General features: G+C 38.8%; 1 protein-coding gene across 5 annotated transcripts in view; it reads left to right on the top strand.

Annotated features, from left to right (window-relative positions):
• The first annotated feature begins 9645 nt into the window (after positions 1-9645).
• The window catches only part of LOC146515082 (pleckstrin homology domain-containing family A member 7-like), a 132969-nt gene continuing 124740 nt past the window's right edge, over positions 9646-17874 (top strand). For all 5 annotated transcript variants that reach the window (XM_085164938.1, XM_085164937.1, XM_085164936.1 and 2 more), the window contains exons 1-3: positions 9646-9743; positions 9873-9949; positions 10108-10165. In XM_085164938.1, coding sequence (XP_085021064.1) covers positions 9661-9743; positions 9873-9949; positions 10108-10165 — 218 coding nt within the window. In that variant the 5' untranslated portion in view covers positions 9646-9660. The remainder of the gene's footprint in view (positions 9744-9872; positions 9950-10107; positions 10166-17874) is intronic.

Below are 17874 nucleotides of genomic sequence, written 5' to 3'. Positions count from 1 at the left end.
TCATGAGACACTCTCGCAAGAAAATCACAGTTTTAGTAACGCAGTAACGCAGCGTGCTTACGGGAAAGTAACGGTAATCTAATTACCGGTTTTGCATTAGTAATCCCTTACTTTACTCATTATTCGAAAAAAGTAATCGGATTACAGTAACGCGTTACAAGTACGTTACTGGTCATCTCTGCATACAGGTGTTCTAAATATCATTTTATTATGACTTTGTTATGTTCATTACAGTAAGAATGGTTAAAACCATTTAAATATATCCAAACAGTTACAATACAAATATTTAAATACATGTACAATGTTCCTGACTATTTTTTATTTTGGAAAACATAAACCTTTGATCAAAAACTTTTCCACTTAGCCTTCATGTAAACTTTAAAACAAAGTTTACCAAACAGTGAAAAGAATGCTACACATGTATTATGTCCACATAAATCCACATGAAAAATAATTATAGTCGAAATTATGTCAGGTATATAAAAATGGGTTTCAACAGGGCAAACAACAACTGCTTGCACTTTGCACTTTTTTTTCTACTGCACTAACATTTCTTAAATTATTTTTAAAAAGCTCAAAGAAAACAAAAATGAATACAGAGAAAACACTGTGATATTTCGTTAAAGGTAAGTGAGCTGCCATGTCGGAGGTTTGTGCTCTCGGAGTGCTTCTTGATCATTTGTTATTCTAACTTTCCAAATGATCAAGAAGACATTCTTGACCCTCAAAAAATGTCCTGTTTCCCCCAAAAATCTTGGGTTAAACTTAAAGTGACGACTCAGACCTCACAGATGAAACCTGAAATAAAGCCTCAAATACCAAAAGGTACAGAACTGTCAAATTCAATTAATGTTTGCATCTGTTTGGTTGTTCTTTCAACCTGGAGACTGGATCTGTTATTATTTATTTCGCATTATTAAAAGCACTGAAGTTGACATTAAACTAAGGCTTTTCAGGCAATTACCAAGATACATTCTTCTGGGGAAACAGCTACACTTCTACACTGAAAAATCATTTACTGGCCTCAGTGAATTGCAACTACTCATGTTTAGATTTCTGTTGTTCAGCCTTCTGACAAAAACAGCCAGCAGCCGTCTGTAGGTGGCACAGCTGTCAGAATCCTGCAGCTGTTGCCTTCCTTACCTGCAGATGGCACACATCAAGAGTTTTACATCTCTAATGTAAAACTGCTGCTGCAGTTTCTCTTCTGGATTGGAACAGCGAGTCCTTCATTGAAAGTCAGCAGAGTGGCATTTGCTTAGTGTGGTTCTTTGTTGTGTGTGTGTGTGTGTGTGTGTGTGTGTGTTTCGCTACTTTCACATTGATCTGTTTCTTGAGGCAGGTTTTATTGCTTGAGAATTTTGAAAACTATTCTTTACCCCACTGGCCTGCTATTTTCAGAGACAACTTTTTGATATGACATCAAGAAAATCATTTCTAAAAAAGAGACTGTTTCTTTAAGCGAGGTGGATGATTTTAGAGGTTCAAAAATTAAATATGAGTCATTTTATTCAACCATACTTCCCATTTAAAATCTTCACAGATGGTCACTCATTTCAGTCTTTGAATTTCATGTGTATAAAAACATACTTTTCTATGTGAGGTATTGTCACAATTGTCAAAATTTGGTCCACAACAGTTCCGCTTCTTTGACACACATCTGCATTTTTGTTGCCTCGCTGGCAGCTCTGTGTACACACAGATCCACAGTGTTCCCATCCTGCATCCAGATCCGGGTGTCTTGTTTCTCTGTGTTTGCTTTCTTTGTTTTCTCTTGTGTCTTTCAGCGCTTCACACACTACTGCTGATAATGGATGTCCTGGTGACTGCTGTTTTTGTGCAGTATAAATAAAAGAAGGGGAGCAACAGGCACAGGCTGATAAACACCTCAGCTGTCTGCTGTCTGCTTTGTAAAAAAATAAACAAAAAAAAACAAAAAACCCCACAGTATTCTCTAGTCAAACTGCATGAGATGAGACTACTTTTTTCACATAGTAGATATTTTCCTCCAGATGATAGCATAATGTTTGAATGGGCCAAAAACCAGTAGGAATTAAACTGCATTCTCTAGAATGCATTGGAGTGGAGAAGCAACAAATTACAGTGAGTGAACACAAGATGACAAGCACAGTAAAGTAAAAATGTCAGCATGATGACAAAATGCTACAATAAAATGCATGAAAGAAATTCTAAATAATTGAGTCTCCCTAATCCAGGAAATGGAGTCATCAGGGAAGTGAGTGTGGCAGTCGGTGAGCAGATGTATCTTTTTATGTGTGTGTCACTGTGTATTAGACATTGTGTGCACTCATGTTAAAGAAGGATGCAGGAAGAGAAAGAAAGAGGAAGATTATGCAGGATCCAGGGCCTCCTAGGTGGTTTATCAGTAAGGATATGCACACATACTGTTGAGAAAGTGTCTACTGTTGATTCAACAGCAGTGTGCAAAATCATTGTACCGTGTAATCTGCATATTGACAGATGTTAAGCTGCAGTAATGCATATTTTATATTTATAACTGAAAAACAAAATATTTCAAAGACCCAACAAAGAACTGGCATCTGATTCTATTTAGTGATGACAGTTAAACACTGACTGGGTTTCCATGAAAAACATTCCACTGGGATAATTATGTTGCTTTGTGTCTGCAATATGTGTAAAACAGAGTAATCACTTACTAACAGGTTCAGCAACAACTGTCAAGTGATGATAGGCGACTGTTGTTTTTACAGCTCGATGTACTACTACCCCCAAGAGGAAAAAAAATGTTCATTATAACAACAACAGTTGCCTCACGGCGCTTTATATTGTTAGGTAAAGATGCTACAATAATAAAAAGGACCCCCCCCCCAAGCGAGCACTTGATGACAGTGGGAGGGAAAAACTCCCTTTTAACACGAACAAACATCCAGCACAACCAGGCTTAAGGAGGGGTCATCCATCTGTCATGAGTGGTTGGGGGCCAGTATCGTGTTGCTGCAGTCATGCTAAATGGAGTTACCATGCTTATCATGCTTGTTTGATTGCACTTAAGTAGCTTTGCATGATTGAAAAATTCAAAACGAATGATTATTTATATGCTTCTGTGCGCTCACCCAGAAACTCCACCCATGTGTACAATGAAGAATATCCACTCTCAATGACATCATAAGTCCTTAAGGAGAAAAAAACTGTATGAAACCAGGGTTTAGGGCATTTTGAGTACATATTCGAGTACATATGCAGACCTCAAAAGCCATTTAAGGTCTACTTTTAAGCGTTTTGGGGCCATGTATATTGCTTCTAATGCATTTCTGTAAATTCAATCATTCATTTTAATAAGTGAAAGCTGACAGCTAGCATCACACAAACATTATTCATATATTTAAAAAAAAAAAAAAGCCTTAAAGACAAAAACCTCTCAAATATTGAATTTTAGTGGGGCTGTGCCTTTTTTTAATGTTCTGGTATGCAAATCTGCAGTATGTGTATACTGTAAGTTCAGGGTTAGGTGGGCCAGCACCTCAACACATACATATAGTGCTGCAGAGCTGTTAGCGTCAATTTCCTGACGTGTGAGGCTGTGATATCATGACTTGATGACTTGGCTGGAAAAGTCTCTCATTGTTTTTTTCATATGCGAGCACTTTATCTTTCCACACAAATACACTCCAAATGGTAGAAAAATCCCCTGGGATTTCAGTGGCCGAGGCTGTGCGTGCCGACCTCTACCTGCCCTTCAGCTCACTCTGCCTTGTCAGGAGTTTCTGTTGTTGATTTGGCGGTGCCTCCACAAAGCAAGTGCTGGCAACTGAAACCAGGCAGGGGAGAGGGTACCAAACACATGTACTCGAAAATCCCCAGATGTGAAAAATGTGCAAAATTAAACCAGCAGATTATTTGGACATGTTTCCCTGCTGGAAACAAGTGTTGAAATTGGAAAATTGTTATAACTCGACAACAAAATCAAAATCAAAATGGAGTTTAACATGCTCTAGTGTTTGGAAATCAATGGAAAACATTTGTGTTTTTAGAATACGCTCCAGGGAGCAGTAAATGAAGACCACTGTGACAAATATCAACAAAGACTTTGTGTTCTTCACACTGCATTGTACCCTTTAGGAAATGACTGTTTTTGGTGAGAAGATTTCTCCTGACTGTGAACTTAACAACAGCTCACACGGAACGCTTTGTTTTGTTTTCTCCCAAATGTGGACTTCAAAATAACAGGTCTTCATGGAAAGTGTGTCAGAATGTTGTCATAAGCATGCCATCACATGTCTCATGGATATGGAGTCACTTCAGAAAATGAAATTCCAGTGAGCTCAGAGTTCCTGATGAGTGACTCAGAACAACAGCGTCTGACAGCTGATGGAGGCTCGTATTTATCTTAATGAGCCACCGAGGAAAACCAACGATAACATGTTTGCTGCAAGTAAACATTACAGTCTCAAACTACAAGTCTAGACAGTCATCTTATTATGGGTGTAAGTGTATGAAACATATTTTGAATCTTTGTATAGTACTTTCTCTATGTACAGTACACACCACACTTGAAAGAATCATAGTTTGTGAGTTATTCTAAATTTTATTTGCCAATTTTCAACCAATAAATCATTAAGTTAACCTTGAAGTGCTCAGTGGATGTAAGGCAAATTTACAAAAAAATTAACATGACCCCACTCTACACCCCTACAAAGTTTGTTTAGAATCAATGTAAAACCTTTTCGAGCTTACAGACAGAAAGAGAAGAGAAGATAATAATAAATAAAAACTAAACCCATTTCGGGGGAGTTTAATTGGACATTTCTTTGGTAAATGGATGGTTCTTGGCAGCATTTTATACTTTATACAAGCGCTTTATACAACATGTCTCATTCACCCTTTCATACAAGCTCTTGTTTTCTCTCTTCCCCCCCTGGGAAAAAAAATCTAACAACTATCATGCAGGTGGCACAGTAGTTAGTACTGTCACCTTGAAGAAAGAAGGTTCCAAGTTTGAATCCACTGGTTATTTTTGCGTGGAGTTTGTACTTCGATTATTCGGGCTTCCTCCTGCAGTCCATAGACATACATGTTAGGTTAACGGGTGTTTTGAAGTTGGTGGTAGGTGTGAATGTGAGCATAAATGATTGTGTAGGTCTCAGTGTTAGACTGGCAACCTTTACAGGATGTACTCCATTCTCTTGCCCTCTGAGAGCTGGAATAGGATGCAGCAACCCTGTGACCCTGAACTGGAAGAAAAATGGATGGATGTATCTATCATGTTGTGTGTTCAGTCATTACATAGCTTCCCACTTACATTGTCAACTTCACATGCAAAAAAATTAAAGACATCTATTTTTAAGAAACCATTTTCTAAATTGTAGAACAATAACAAAGCACTAAAAACAATGAAACTGTATGGTAAGCTCAAAGAAACGTAAGCAAAGTTAAATATGTAAATGTAGACATAATCAAAGTCCCCCTCCCATGTTTCATGATAATACTAAACTTTATTTTTAAACCAAAGTTACAACGGCGTTTCACCTTATGAAACTAATTTGCAAAAATAGCAGCATTAAGGCTTAACTACAATGAAACAGCCCTACTTAAAGACCCTGTAAAAAGGAAGTGGGCAACAGGTGTCTGACTTGGCTGGGAATCAAGCTGTGTGCAGCATTTATAAAATCAAATCAGACCTTTCCCAGTTAAATCACCTATATACTAAGTGGCAAATATTCAAAAGAGCCCACAATCAGCACATTTTTCATGCCCTCTGCCCATTACCTTCAGAAACAGCACTGGCAGAGCACCACTCTTGCTTTGCTGTTTTTTCACTGTGGAAGCCCGCTAGTGTGGTGCCTTTAAGTACTGGCTAAAATTTTGTAATCATGAAAACACTAGTAACACTGGTAACGGGTAACAGAAATGACCACAAATCTCTTCACCTTAAAGACTTCTTGGGGTTTGTTATATCATAATAGCGTTCACTGAGGTCAGTGTACCAACTGACAACAATAGTTACATGAAGAAATTCTGTGGAATTCTGTGTTTACATTATATTCAAATTATATGTGCTTTGTCAACATTCCTCCTACACGTACACTAGCAGAGTGTCAGGAGAAATTTGGGTTTCTGTATCGTCATAGAACCACCAAACCCATCATTGGTCAGTGTGAACTCCAAAACATGGAAAGAAAATACAGTGGGCTGCAGGTAAGCCTTGATAAAACCCTGCACAAAAATCAAGAGTTGCTTCAAGAGAAAACGCAACATGACATAAAACACAAAGAAATGGACAGCAAGCTTGAAGACACGGAAGAAAAATACTCTAAATAACGCTTGATGAAACAAAATAAAGAGTTTCTTCAAGATAAAGAGCAATAGGATATAAAACAGAAAGAAGAAAAACTTCCTCTTTTCCAGGACTTTGAGAGGAAAAATCAAAAAATACAAGAATTTTATAATAACATGAAGTACAAAGCAACTGAACTGGAAGAAGAAAACGACAAACTGGAAAAACAATGCTCAGAGATGCAGAGTAAGAAATGCTGAGAAAAAACAGACAACTTGAGGAACTTTCTAACAACTTGAAGTCCCAAAACACTGAAATACAGGAGCAAAAGCAACAACAAGAGAAATTGCATGAAAACCTGCAGTGTATGTTTCAAGAAATCCAAAGGAGAAGTCAGCAGTTAGAAGAAATGCACAACAACGCACAACAGAGAAATACAGAAATGCACAAGGCAAAGCTAATACAAGAGGCAACATCTAAAGAACTAAAAGAAAAGCTTGATGAAAAAGAAGCAATATTTGCAGAAGTGGAGAAAAGATGCAAGAAACTTGACACACAAAACGCAGAAACAATCGATGAGTTGAAAACCCTCATCCTAGAGAAAAAAGTGCTGGATCAGTGCTTTTTCCGGAGGAGGGAGACTGCTGCTCCTCACCTGATATACCCTCCTTTTTCTCCACCTCTGTTCCATCTTAATTTTCACCTCTCCTCTCCCCTTCGCTTCCCTCTTTCCCCTTTTCTCCTAAAACCTCTCCCCTCCCCTTTTCATCCTTTTTCACCCTCACCCTCATGTTTCTCCCTGTTGAAAGGCAGTTTTTCCTCCCCACTGTCGCCTAGTGCTTGCTCAAGAGGGGATTTTTGGATTTTCTCTCCTCTATCTTTTCACTCCTTTCCATCTTTTTTTTTTTTTTAAAAAACAAAAACAAAAACCCTTTTTCCCCTTCTACCTTTCCTTTACCCTCTTCTTCACAAGCCCACCCCCATCCCCCCCTCCATTTCCTCTGTCATCTCCCTAGGAGATGGGGGGGGGGGACAATAAACACAATTGGCTACATTTTACTTGTGTCAGATCAATGTCCCCATTCAACAATAATTCATCTTAAGTATGAAAACAAAAAATGCGTAATAGCTGAATGTGTGTTTGTGTGTGTGCATAATATGCATACTTTACTTGTTGGAATTGAATGAATTTGATTGCTGAACATGAAATCGACTGTTACAAGAAAATCATTTGAATTCACAATCCAGCGTGTAATCACTTCATCTGCGCGCTGCAGTAACAGAAAATATTGCATAGGCATGCTGGGTGGTAGGTGGAGAGCAGATCCAAAATGCAGGAACCCTCAGACAAAAGTAAACTCAAAGTGCAGCTTTATTAGGTAGAAACAGCAAGGCTAACAAAAACATTAGCTGAGCACAGAACATGGAGGAGTACGGCAATGACATGACGAAGACAACAGGGAAACTGAGGACTGAGCAATGTACACATGAGGTAATTAGGAAGATGCAACACGGCTGGGCAAAACAAGACACAGGTGAACTAAGTCAGACAAAGCTGAACATAACACAAGCAGGACAAGAGACTATCAAAATAAAACAGGAAACTACCACTGAGAGTGAGACATACAGACATGACAAACACAAAGAGAGACAATAAACAGAGACATGACTGGGGAAACAGACAAAGAATACAAGAAAAACAAACACTCAAAACCACTATGGGAAAACTAGAAGACTTCAAACATATTGTGCTCATATTGTGTTGGGCTAGCTATATGCTGAAGTACTGCTACCATGACCTGCAGTCGTTCCGATGTTGTGCAAAATAAATAAATAAATAAAAACACCGGCCCACTTTAACCCCTGACTATTCCACAGCATTTTGGCTCTTTTATCTGTTTTTATGTGACATTCCCTGGTGACTAATAGGTGAACAGGACTTCCTTTCCTGTGTTGCTGTTCAGACTCAGATCAGTTTGATGTTTAATGGCCTGCATTGACGAAATAATAACTTCCCTCAAATGACTTAAAGCAAAAGTAACAAGTCCATTTTCAAAATGTAAGGAGTAAAAGTACACAGTTGTCTCAAGCACTACTGAAGTAAAGTACAGAGACCTGAACACTCTACTTAAAGCACAGCACTTAAATATATGGCTATAGAAGGGCAACAAATCAGGCTTTTTTTCTTTATAAATGTTTCCTGTGGAAAATGTATATTTTATACAGATTTATGGGACCATTTAGTAAAAGACACAAAGATGTCATTGCAAAGATGACTGATGGTTTCTGACTGGAATAGAACTGGTGAAACTGTGAAAATAATAATCACTTAAAAGTCACAATTTTGAGCCCAGGCTGACTGCTTCTCATACAAGCTTGCAGCACATAAACAGAGCCACAACCAGGACTATAGACATTACGTCCAGATTGCTTTGGCAGAGTCTCAACACTCAAAGAAATGGACAAGAATAAACTGTGGTGGAAAATTCCTTTCACTATAATGTTTTTGTTTTTTTCAATTAAATTTAGCCTAAAATCTGTTTAAACACTGGTTGATATGTTTTGCGACTGTAAATCTAAATGTGTGTCTATGTGAATACACAGACTGAAGTTAACAGGTTTAGAGGTAATGTTTGGGCATCTGGTCATAATAAATGAAAGGAATAAGCTATCAAATGACAATTCAGGGTTTAAAGCTTTTCTATCTTCGAATTAATTGGAGCTATGAGAGTAAAAGGAGGCAAGACGGACTGCTGAGTCTGGAAAGCAAACAAAGATATGATTAGGCTTTGAGCTGCCATTTAAATTTAAATTTGTACAATAGGCAATAAAGTAACTGGTTAGAAAGTAACAACCATGAGATAAGAGATAATGAGAAATAACTTGTGTCAGCATAATGTGAAGGTGAGAAAGATTAACGGGGAGTAAGACTTAAAAAATGTGTTACAGGAGTCTTTACTGAGGTGACAAAAGAGTACAAGGGCAAACTAGTTATAAGAAAAAAGAAGGCAAGAAGCGAGGCGGGGAAACTGAGAAAAACAAAAAAAAAACAACAACCCTACAATCTTCACTATATATACACAAACTCAATACATATACATATAAGCCTGGATGCTATATAATACTTCAGCTTCTGTCCGTTTTATATTCAGTTGTATTGCCTATATTGGTAATGTTCAAAACACCAGTGCATAAAAAAGTCGTTAAACCTGCTTTCCAGAAATTTTGGAGTTAATCTTCATCTGCTTAAAGCCCTGTGCTGTAACTGCCTGATCATGTTGATGCTCGGATGTACGGGCTTCCGATGAGTCCCTGAAGGCAGCGCTGGCCCTAGCAGTGATTATTGAGCTCCCGGGAGACTTCATGGAGAGGGAATGAGATGAAATAGGACTTGAAGCCGGATCATGGCGGCGCCTCTCGGGCGGGACACCTTACCTGAACACTGGTCTTACGGTGTCTGCGGGGACGGCAGGGTCTTCTTCATCAAGTGAGTGGGATAACAGCGCTTTATCGCGCCGTCTCTCCCGGTTTAACGGGAGTTGGCGGGGTCTGCCCGGTGTTTTCTTCCCGGCGGTGTAACAGGTGTTTTTCCCTCCTCTCTCTGTCTGTGCTGCAGCGATGAGACACGGACCACTACCTGGCTCCATCCCCGCTCCGGTCAACCTGTAAACTCTGGACACATGATACGCTCAGGTAGCTAGCTAAGCTAGGTCTCCAGGGCAGTTTCACCTGTGCTTATTTCGCATTTTTGCTTATTTAACGGTGTTTGTCGCTGCTAACTTCACTATACGGTCCGGGTCCGACAAAGTTTCAAGTGTTACGAACAAGTCTGTTGTCTGGTTTTATTTTAGACCTGCCTTGCGGATGGGAGGAAGGTTTTACGGACGAAGGGGCCAGTTACTTCATAAAGTAAGTTCCTTACAGACCATATACTGCTGCCGTCTCCGTTACTGCTACCTGCGCGTTACTTGAAGTTGCCGTGCAGCTTAATATGGCTCCTGGCTCGAACTCCCTGCTACTAGCAGGAATAATTACCGCTGGGACAGTGTGGATTTAGATGGGGTGTGCCTGGGGCTAACCTGCTGAACCTCTAATGACCTCACTGCTTTCATTTGTGCTGTGCGTGAGAAGCGGCTATCAGGTGTTTGTCATGTTCTCGCGTTCTGCCTTTTGGTACAGACCCACACTCACGTGTGTTTGCGAGCTTTTACGAGAGTTAATTTGTCATACAGTGATAAGAGATGATCTCTGGTTAACTTCCTCATATCCCAGAAGTAGTTTGAATTTTATTTTGCATATTTTAGCTCCTGGATAACCTACAGAGTTTTTTGTGTACTACAGGGCAGCAGATAGTTGTTTAGGCTGATAACCATGTAATAAAGAAATCCTGATGGACATGTGACCTCTTTCAAGATTACCAGTTAGCAGACTTGCAGCTTCTTAATACTAACCCTCTATGATCAGGTTCTACTAACCATTGTATAGATCTGTATGGTTTGGTTGTTGGGCTCACAATATACTATAGATGTGTTATAGAAGGTTTTCCACCATATATCTTTAACTTGAGATTTAAATGTAAAGGCATTTAAAATTGGCAGGTTAATGACTCTGGTAATTAGGTAAGTGTTTAATTGACTTGTTAAAGCTATGGGCCAGTGATGGGCTCTGCCCAAGATAAGTATTGTTGTTGTTGTTGTTTGAATGCATTGTTTTGTAAATGAATTTATATCATATTAAAGTTGTATTATAAGTTTAACATAGTCAAATAAAAAAGACTCCTACAAACAGCTGTAGGAAAGAAACACAACTTTAGCTCCTGTTAATGTCAACACACAGTGACTTTCTTTACTAACCTACTACAGGCAGGTCTGTGCCTGTAGTGCAAATTATTGAATTGTCTCATTTTCATTGCGTACGTAACAATTAAACCCTTCTGGCAGACTGACTCCTATGTAACACAAGCTGAAGACACACGTGCATACCTACACCCATGACATAATCTGTATTATCAAGAATTTTACAGTGTAAATATTATACTATGGTTTGCAGGTAATCTTAGTAACCTGATACTGACATTTGATTCTTAATCAGCGGTCTTTTAATAAGCTTTTCCGACCCTACAAATTAATTGTAGGGACGGAAAAGCTTATTAAAAGTCAGATTATGTGAGAGTCAGGCCCCCTGCTGAGACACAGTCTGTAGTCTTCTCTCGGTATCAGCTGTTCACTGCAGTGTGAGGTATGGTTTCTTTCTTTCTTTCTTTTTTTTGGGAGGGGGGATAACAGTGCATGGGGTTTTTTGGGCGTCAGTGACAGACTTATAAGATTAGGAGTAATGACAAACCTTTTTGTTTTTGTCTTTAGTGTCTCAGATGGATTATTTCAGAAACTGACTAACTATGTATGTATGTATATGATGATGATGATGATGATGATGATGATGATGATAATAATCATCATTATCAGAAAAGCAAATCCAGATTTTTTTCAGATCAAAATTCCCAGAAATACTGATCTACTTGGTTGCACTTTTGAGTTTTTGCTGAAACTGCTTGAGTGAGATTAAAGTTTATTGTCATATGCTGACAATGCTGATAAATTGCACAGTAATACTGAAAGGTGTTTCTTAATTGATAAACACTGTAAATATCAGCATGATCTTAATCAATAAATGTGTGAATTATGGTGGGAGTGTGGATATAAACTCAGTGCATTAGCTGCTAAACATTATTTCTTTACTGTCCTGTGTAATTGTATCCTTATAGAAAAGTGCCTAAAATTGACTGCAGTGAAAACAACAATGAAACTGTTTTACAAAACCCCACAAAAGATGCTCACTGTTTTTTTTTTTTTTTTTTTTATTATTATTTTTTTTTAGTTGATATCTGATAAGTGAAAAAGATGAATGTCTTGGGGCTGTGTTGTGTTCTGCCTCGTTATCCCTGATGCAGGAGCTTATCTCTGCATCTTCAGTGATGTATGAAATGAAAGCAAAATTCTCACTGGAAAAAAAATGCTCTTTGACCCTCCTTTGTCCTCTCAGTGAGGTAAAACTTTAAGATGCAGTTATTTGGCGACTTTAAACTTTAAAAAGATCTTTTTATGAAAAAAGAGTCATAAAAAGCGTTTGGAAATTCACACCATATCTTTGTTGTAAAGACTCCAGATCGGTTGAGCAGAATAGTTCTGTGTGTTTGGCAGTGTAATCCAGCAGACAGAGAAGGAAAAACACTTGTTTAGTGCCTGAACAGAAAAGTTTGGGACTTTGGTGGTATTGACTCGGAATTTCACTCTGGGTTTCATTCAAAACGTGAGACTTCAGATTGCAAATGTGAAGACACGCTGAGACCTACAAGGACTGGACAAATCGTCATGTAAAGGCTTTTTTTCCTACCAACTTTGAGAGGATTGAAAGTCAGGAGGGAATTCAATAAACAGCTGAAACTAGCTGGGATTTTAGCAGTAGACAGAGTTATTGTATGCACTGAGTTTGAGATTGCGTAATTTGAAGATAAAGTTAGAGAGGCAAGACAAAGATGGTTTGCACATGTGCAGAGGAGGGATAGTGCAAATATTGGATATACGATGTGAAATATGGAGCTGTCATGCAGGAGGAAAAGAGGAAGACCACAGAAGATTCATGGATGGAGCAAAGGAGGACATGTAGAGGGTTGGTGCAAAAGCAAAACAATAAAAATGTTTTATTTATTCATCCAGCCATCCCTTTTCCTTCACTTATTCAATTCAGGGTCATGCGGGGTGGGAGCCTATCCCAGCTGTCATAAAGAGAGCAGGGGTAACCCTAAAGAGGTCTCTAGTCTGGACTAACCACCATTTATTACTGATTGTTTATATCTTTGGAAACCTAGTTAGCATTCATGTTTTTTTTCCCTCTGTGTAGGTATTTACATAAGCTTCTGTAGGAAGGAAGGTTAACACCTGTTAGAGCGCTCATGGGCCACTCAGTTGTTCAGTAATCAGTGTTTTTAAGGTCCTGAAATGTCCTTAAAACGCCCTCAGGCAGATTTAGTGCTTTACAGTTTCTCTGTGCTGAGAGAATTAAGTGGCATTGCAGATAACCGAGAGCAATGGTTGGTTATGTCACACTTTATGGTTTTCTTTGTGTGGAAGCTCTTTTTTTTTAAATTTATTTTTTGGCTTATGTTTAAATACTGTCTGCTTCATTGCAGATCACTATTTGTGGGGTAATTAAAAATCTTGTAAGCCGTGACCGGGGATATACATTTTTGCTGGGATTGTCTAAAAATAATCCTGAATGGGGATATTGAAAATACTTAAAATCTGCAGTTACTGTCTTTTTAAAAATATCTAGTCTAGTGTATGTTTTGGTTTTTAAATAAAACCTTTCATTTTTGCGACACTTCGATTTAGCTTGGCATAGCGCTCAATCCGTGATGTAATTGGCCATCAAGCTGTTGGCAGGCAGTTGCTATGTTTGAGATGCATATGGCTTCAAAGTATGTGGTGCAACCACCACCACCACAGCCTTGATGCTTTGCGTCGTCTTGATTGTGATGCACCCTCACATTGCGCCACATATTCTTAAGGAGCCATCTCTGTCTCAACAGTTTGTTTCATACTAGACGTCCTTGTAGCAAAGCTCTCTGCGAGCCTGATGAAGATGCCACGTATAACTCACACTTGGGACGTGGGACTCATGTGGTTGCATGCTCTCCTGTGCACATATACATGTTCACACTCGCATCTCTGAACTCTCTGAAATGAATGTGGGGAGTGGCTTCACTGGTCCGTCATCACAAAACAAAACAAAAAAAATAGGAGGGTGTCTCTGGGCTTAGTGCAACTGTGCGTTTGTAGAAATGCTTGTTCATTTTTCTGTTGTAGTGGGGATTTGTTGACCTGTTTGATGGTTAAAGACTGCATGATCTTTAGTGTCATTATACAGAGCACAATGAAATTGGGTTTGGATCAGAGATAAAAAAACAAACAAACAAACAAAAAAACAATCCCCAAACTAAACAGCAACCTAAAAGACAAAAATAGACTTAGCCAGTGTAAAGTGTCAAAGCTTGCAATATCTTAAGGAGTACACATCCCTCTGACGTTTGATTCATTCAGACTGATGGCAACCTGTTGGCAGTCTATCTGTATTTGTCTATTAAACAGCAATTATTTGCAAACCTTTGACAAGTCGAACTCCAGCTATTTAGTTTCTGGACAGGTTCCAGAACGTTCTCCAGTCCAGCTTGGAATTGGATATAAATGTATAAGCCTCCTGCTTTGCTGAAAACTATGTGAACATGTATCCGTAATGTTTTTTTTTTTTTTTTTTAACTCATACCTCGATTGGGATTCAAAGTAGATACGATGCTTTCAGCTCTTTAGGTTAACCGCAGTAGAAATTGTAATTTATAGCATTACATGCACATCATTCTTCAGTAACGCTCAAGCATTCAAGTGAAATAACAATAAGCACATTCCTGAGTCTTTGGGAGGGTCAAGCTTCAGGTATTTCAGGTATTCTTAAGATGATAGAGATACGTCTGGAACAGGAACAAACATTTTACTTTGTCCTTGTGTTAATTGGCTTATGGATGATATTTTTTTGAACAGAAAAAACCCCATGGTGAATTAATAACACGCTTGACATCTAATATCCTTTCCACTTTCAAAGCCATACTATTTATCTAGAGGCCGAATTTATGTAACAGCCCCCCAGGAGTCCACTGTTGGAGCCTCATCTATCTGGAAAAATACTTTTCATGTTTTTATTACTCGCAAAAAGGACGATGCAGCTCCCTCTGTGTATCTGTGCGGATTTTGTTTGGCCACTCCGTGACACTGCTAACAGCTTGTTTTTAAGAAAAACAGCTCAATTTTATTCCTTTCCCCATTACAGCACCTATTATTGATGTCCTGTTTTAAGGTGGTATGGATGTACCGACCAGTTGATTGTATCACATGTAATCTCAAGTCCGCTTGCAGATTTGTGGAGGTGAGGAAACGGGCAGAGTTTGAACATCTTTTTCCAGCTCTGTTCCTGCATTATTTAGATATTTCTGACAGTTTTAACCAAATGCAGTGCTATGAATTCTCTCTTTGGAGAGACTGTGTGAAAGTGTACTCTGTAACCTCTTATAAACCAGTTCTTTTTCATTCATTGTTGTCTATGTGCATAACCTGCGTCTAGCTTGGTGACTGGAGTCACAGTGTGAGCATAGTCACAGGTGAAAATGTTTAATTTTTTTTGTCACAGAGACACAAGAATGTGATCGTCTTCAACATATCTGTGCGGCTCCCAGAACTGTTGATGAGCTCACTGTAGACAACAATCAAGAGCCAGATCGTTTGTCTGCCCCTGGCTGTTTGCTTGGTTACTTCATTTCCATTTGTCCCCAAACTCGGATACAGTTGTTTTTTGCCTGGACTTGCTTTAATAATCCTCTCTTATACTCTCCCCTGGACAAGGGGGATGTAAGTATAACTTGGGTTTGTTTGACGACTTCCTCTGCTGCAGACAAGACCCTCTCACGTAACCTCTCTTCGGAAGTTGTCCTGAGGCTGTTTGTTTAAGCATGTTTGGAATATTTCCCTGGTTGTACCCCTGTTTTGTGATTTTTCGCCCTCGTAGCTATGTGCATGCACACAGACATGATGTCTGATTCTGTCTTCCCCCGAAGGGCCTACAAACAGATTTTCTTCCCCCTTATTCTGCAGCTACACCCAGCAGGGGGCTCCTGGTACAGGGAGGTGGGGAGCATTGCCAGTCGGGTCCAAGAAGGGATAAAATTCTTGCAGGAAAGGCTGCATGACTATAGCTTCACTGGAGGGGATTGAAAGAAGGCAGGGGGCAGTGAGGGAAACTGAAACCAATGCCATACACACACAGTGAAACAAAGAAGTAAGTGAGCAGATCTGAGAGATGTCAGATTCCTGTTGGGTAGATCAGCTAGCCCAGTCCTGCAGGCTTCAGTCTTGTCTTTTGCCATTATCCTGGATTTTACTTTATCTGGAAGTAGCTTTTCTTTCCAATTTATTGATGTTTTATGTGGTTTTTTTTTTTTTTGTTTGTTTTTCTATCAAACAAAAATACCAAATGTTTTAGGATTCTTAGATGTAAGGTTTGCAGTCATGGTTTTCAAAAAAAAAAAGTTTTACCCATCAGTGCTTCATAATAAATCATGTGGTCCTTATGAGCTCCTTAAATGACTTGAATCTAACTTCAGACATAGAACAAAACACAACAGGTTTTACCATTTCTTTATTTATCTAGGAAGTACAGAGCTAAAATGCTGAAACAGTATGTGAAAAAACTAAGTATACCCCATGATACCGTAGCTTGTAGACCCATCTTCAGGAGCAATAATTTGAATGATTCTGTATAACTTTTATTCTCGCACATCATTTTGGAGGAACTGTGGCCCACTGTACAGAGTTGCTTCAGTTCATTCAGGTTTGCAAAATCAGATTCTGGGGTAAATTTGCTTGGAAATCCACCTTGGGAAGACTGGCAGCTGTGTTAAATGTTTCCTTGTTTGTGAATAATCTGACCATAGATTGATATTGTTTGGAAGTGGGCTTATAACACTTCCTACATTGATAGGAATCAACAATTCCTTCTCTAAGATCATTGATTACCTCCTGGATACCTGATTGCTGCCAACACCTCTGCTTTTATAGGGGTAGGTACACTTTGTCAGTTATCGAGTACATTTGTATTAGCAGCACCTGGCTCCCACTTTCTCTCTTAATTCTTATGGAAGCAGTAAATGTGGACTTCGTTTTTCACATACTGTTTCTGCATCTTTGCTCAGTTTTGAAATAATGACCTGGTATAATATGTCATCTTGTTGTTGTTCATCTGAGATTGAGTTTGTTGAGATTGTATTTACTTAATTTCTAGACCTGCTAAGGACCAGACAATTTATTATTGTTATTTAGATATAACTATATTTTGATATGTAAAATCTGCTACAAATATAAACACTCGAGCTTTGCCTGAACGACCGTGACACCGACACTGAAAAACTAAGGATGCAGGCTGTGATGAGATGATGGTCTTCAAAATTGTGTTTGGTTCCTCTGTCATTTGAATTCGGCGTGATTGGCGGGGTAAGCACAATGATAGTATCACGAAGCCGTGACAAAGAGGCTTATCTCAAAGCAGCTTACAATAATGTCGGGAGTATGGATGGCCTTGCTAGACTTAAATACTTTAAGGCTCCGAGTTACATTGGCTGTAGATACCATCGGCACTGCTGCTGAGTAGTTTTTGTCCTGTAATGTTGACTTTGTTAAACCTTCAAACGGTTTGCTGAACAGGTATGCTTTTTTTTTTTTTTTTTTTTTTTTTTTTTGTCAGCAGTGTGTGGGTTCCAGTTTTTATCAGTGTCACACATTCAGACCTTCAACCCACCCAGCATGACTGTAGTCTTGATGGAAAAAGGGAAAAAGAGCATTTCCATTAAGAGAATACAGTGCTCCTACTCTCTCTCTGCATTGTAAAATAGCCTTGAATTATTATGTTTCAAACCTTGCAAACAATGAACAGGAAGCAATGACAAGATTAGTAATGAGTCACAGCAAAAAAGGTATTTTTTGCCTGGAAAGATGGTGTATTATGGATGTAAGCTGGGT

The sequence above is a fragment of the Neolamprologus multifasciatus genome, chromosome 7, assembly GCF_963576455.1.
Source record: "Neolamprologus multifasciatus chromosome 7, fNeoMul1.2, whole genome shotgun sequence".
NCBI classification, from domain to species: Eukaryota; Metazoa; Chordata; class Actinopteri; order Cichliformes; family Cichlidae; genus Neolamprologus; species Neolamprologus multifasciatus.
The sequence above is the reverse complement of the archived record's forward strand: the minus strand, read 5'-3'. Positions and strand labels throughout refer to the sequence as shown.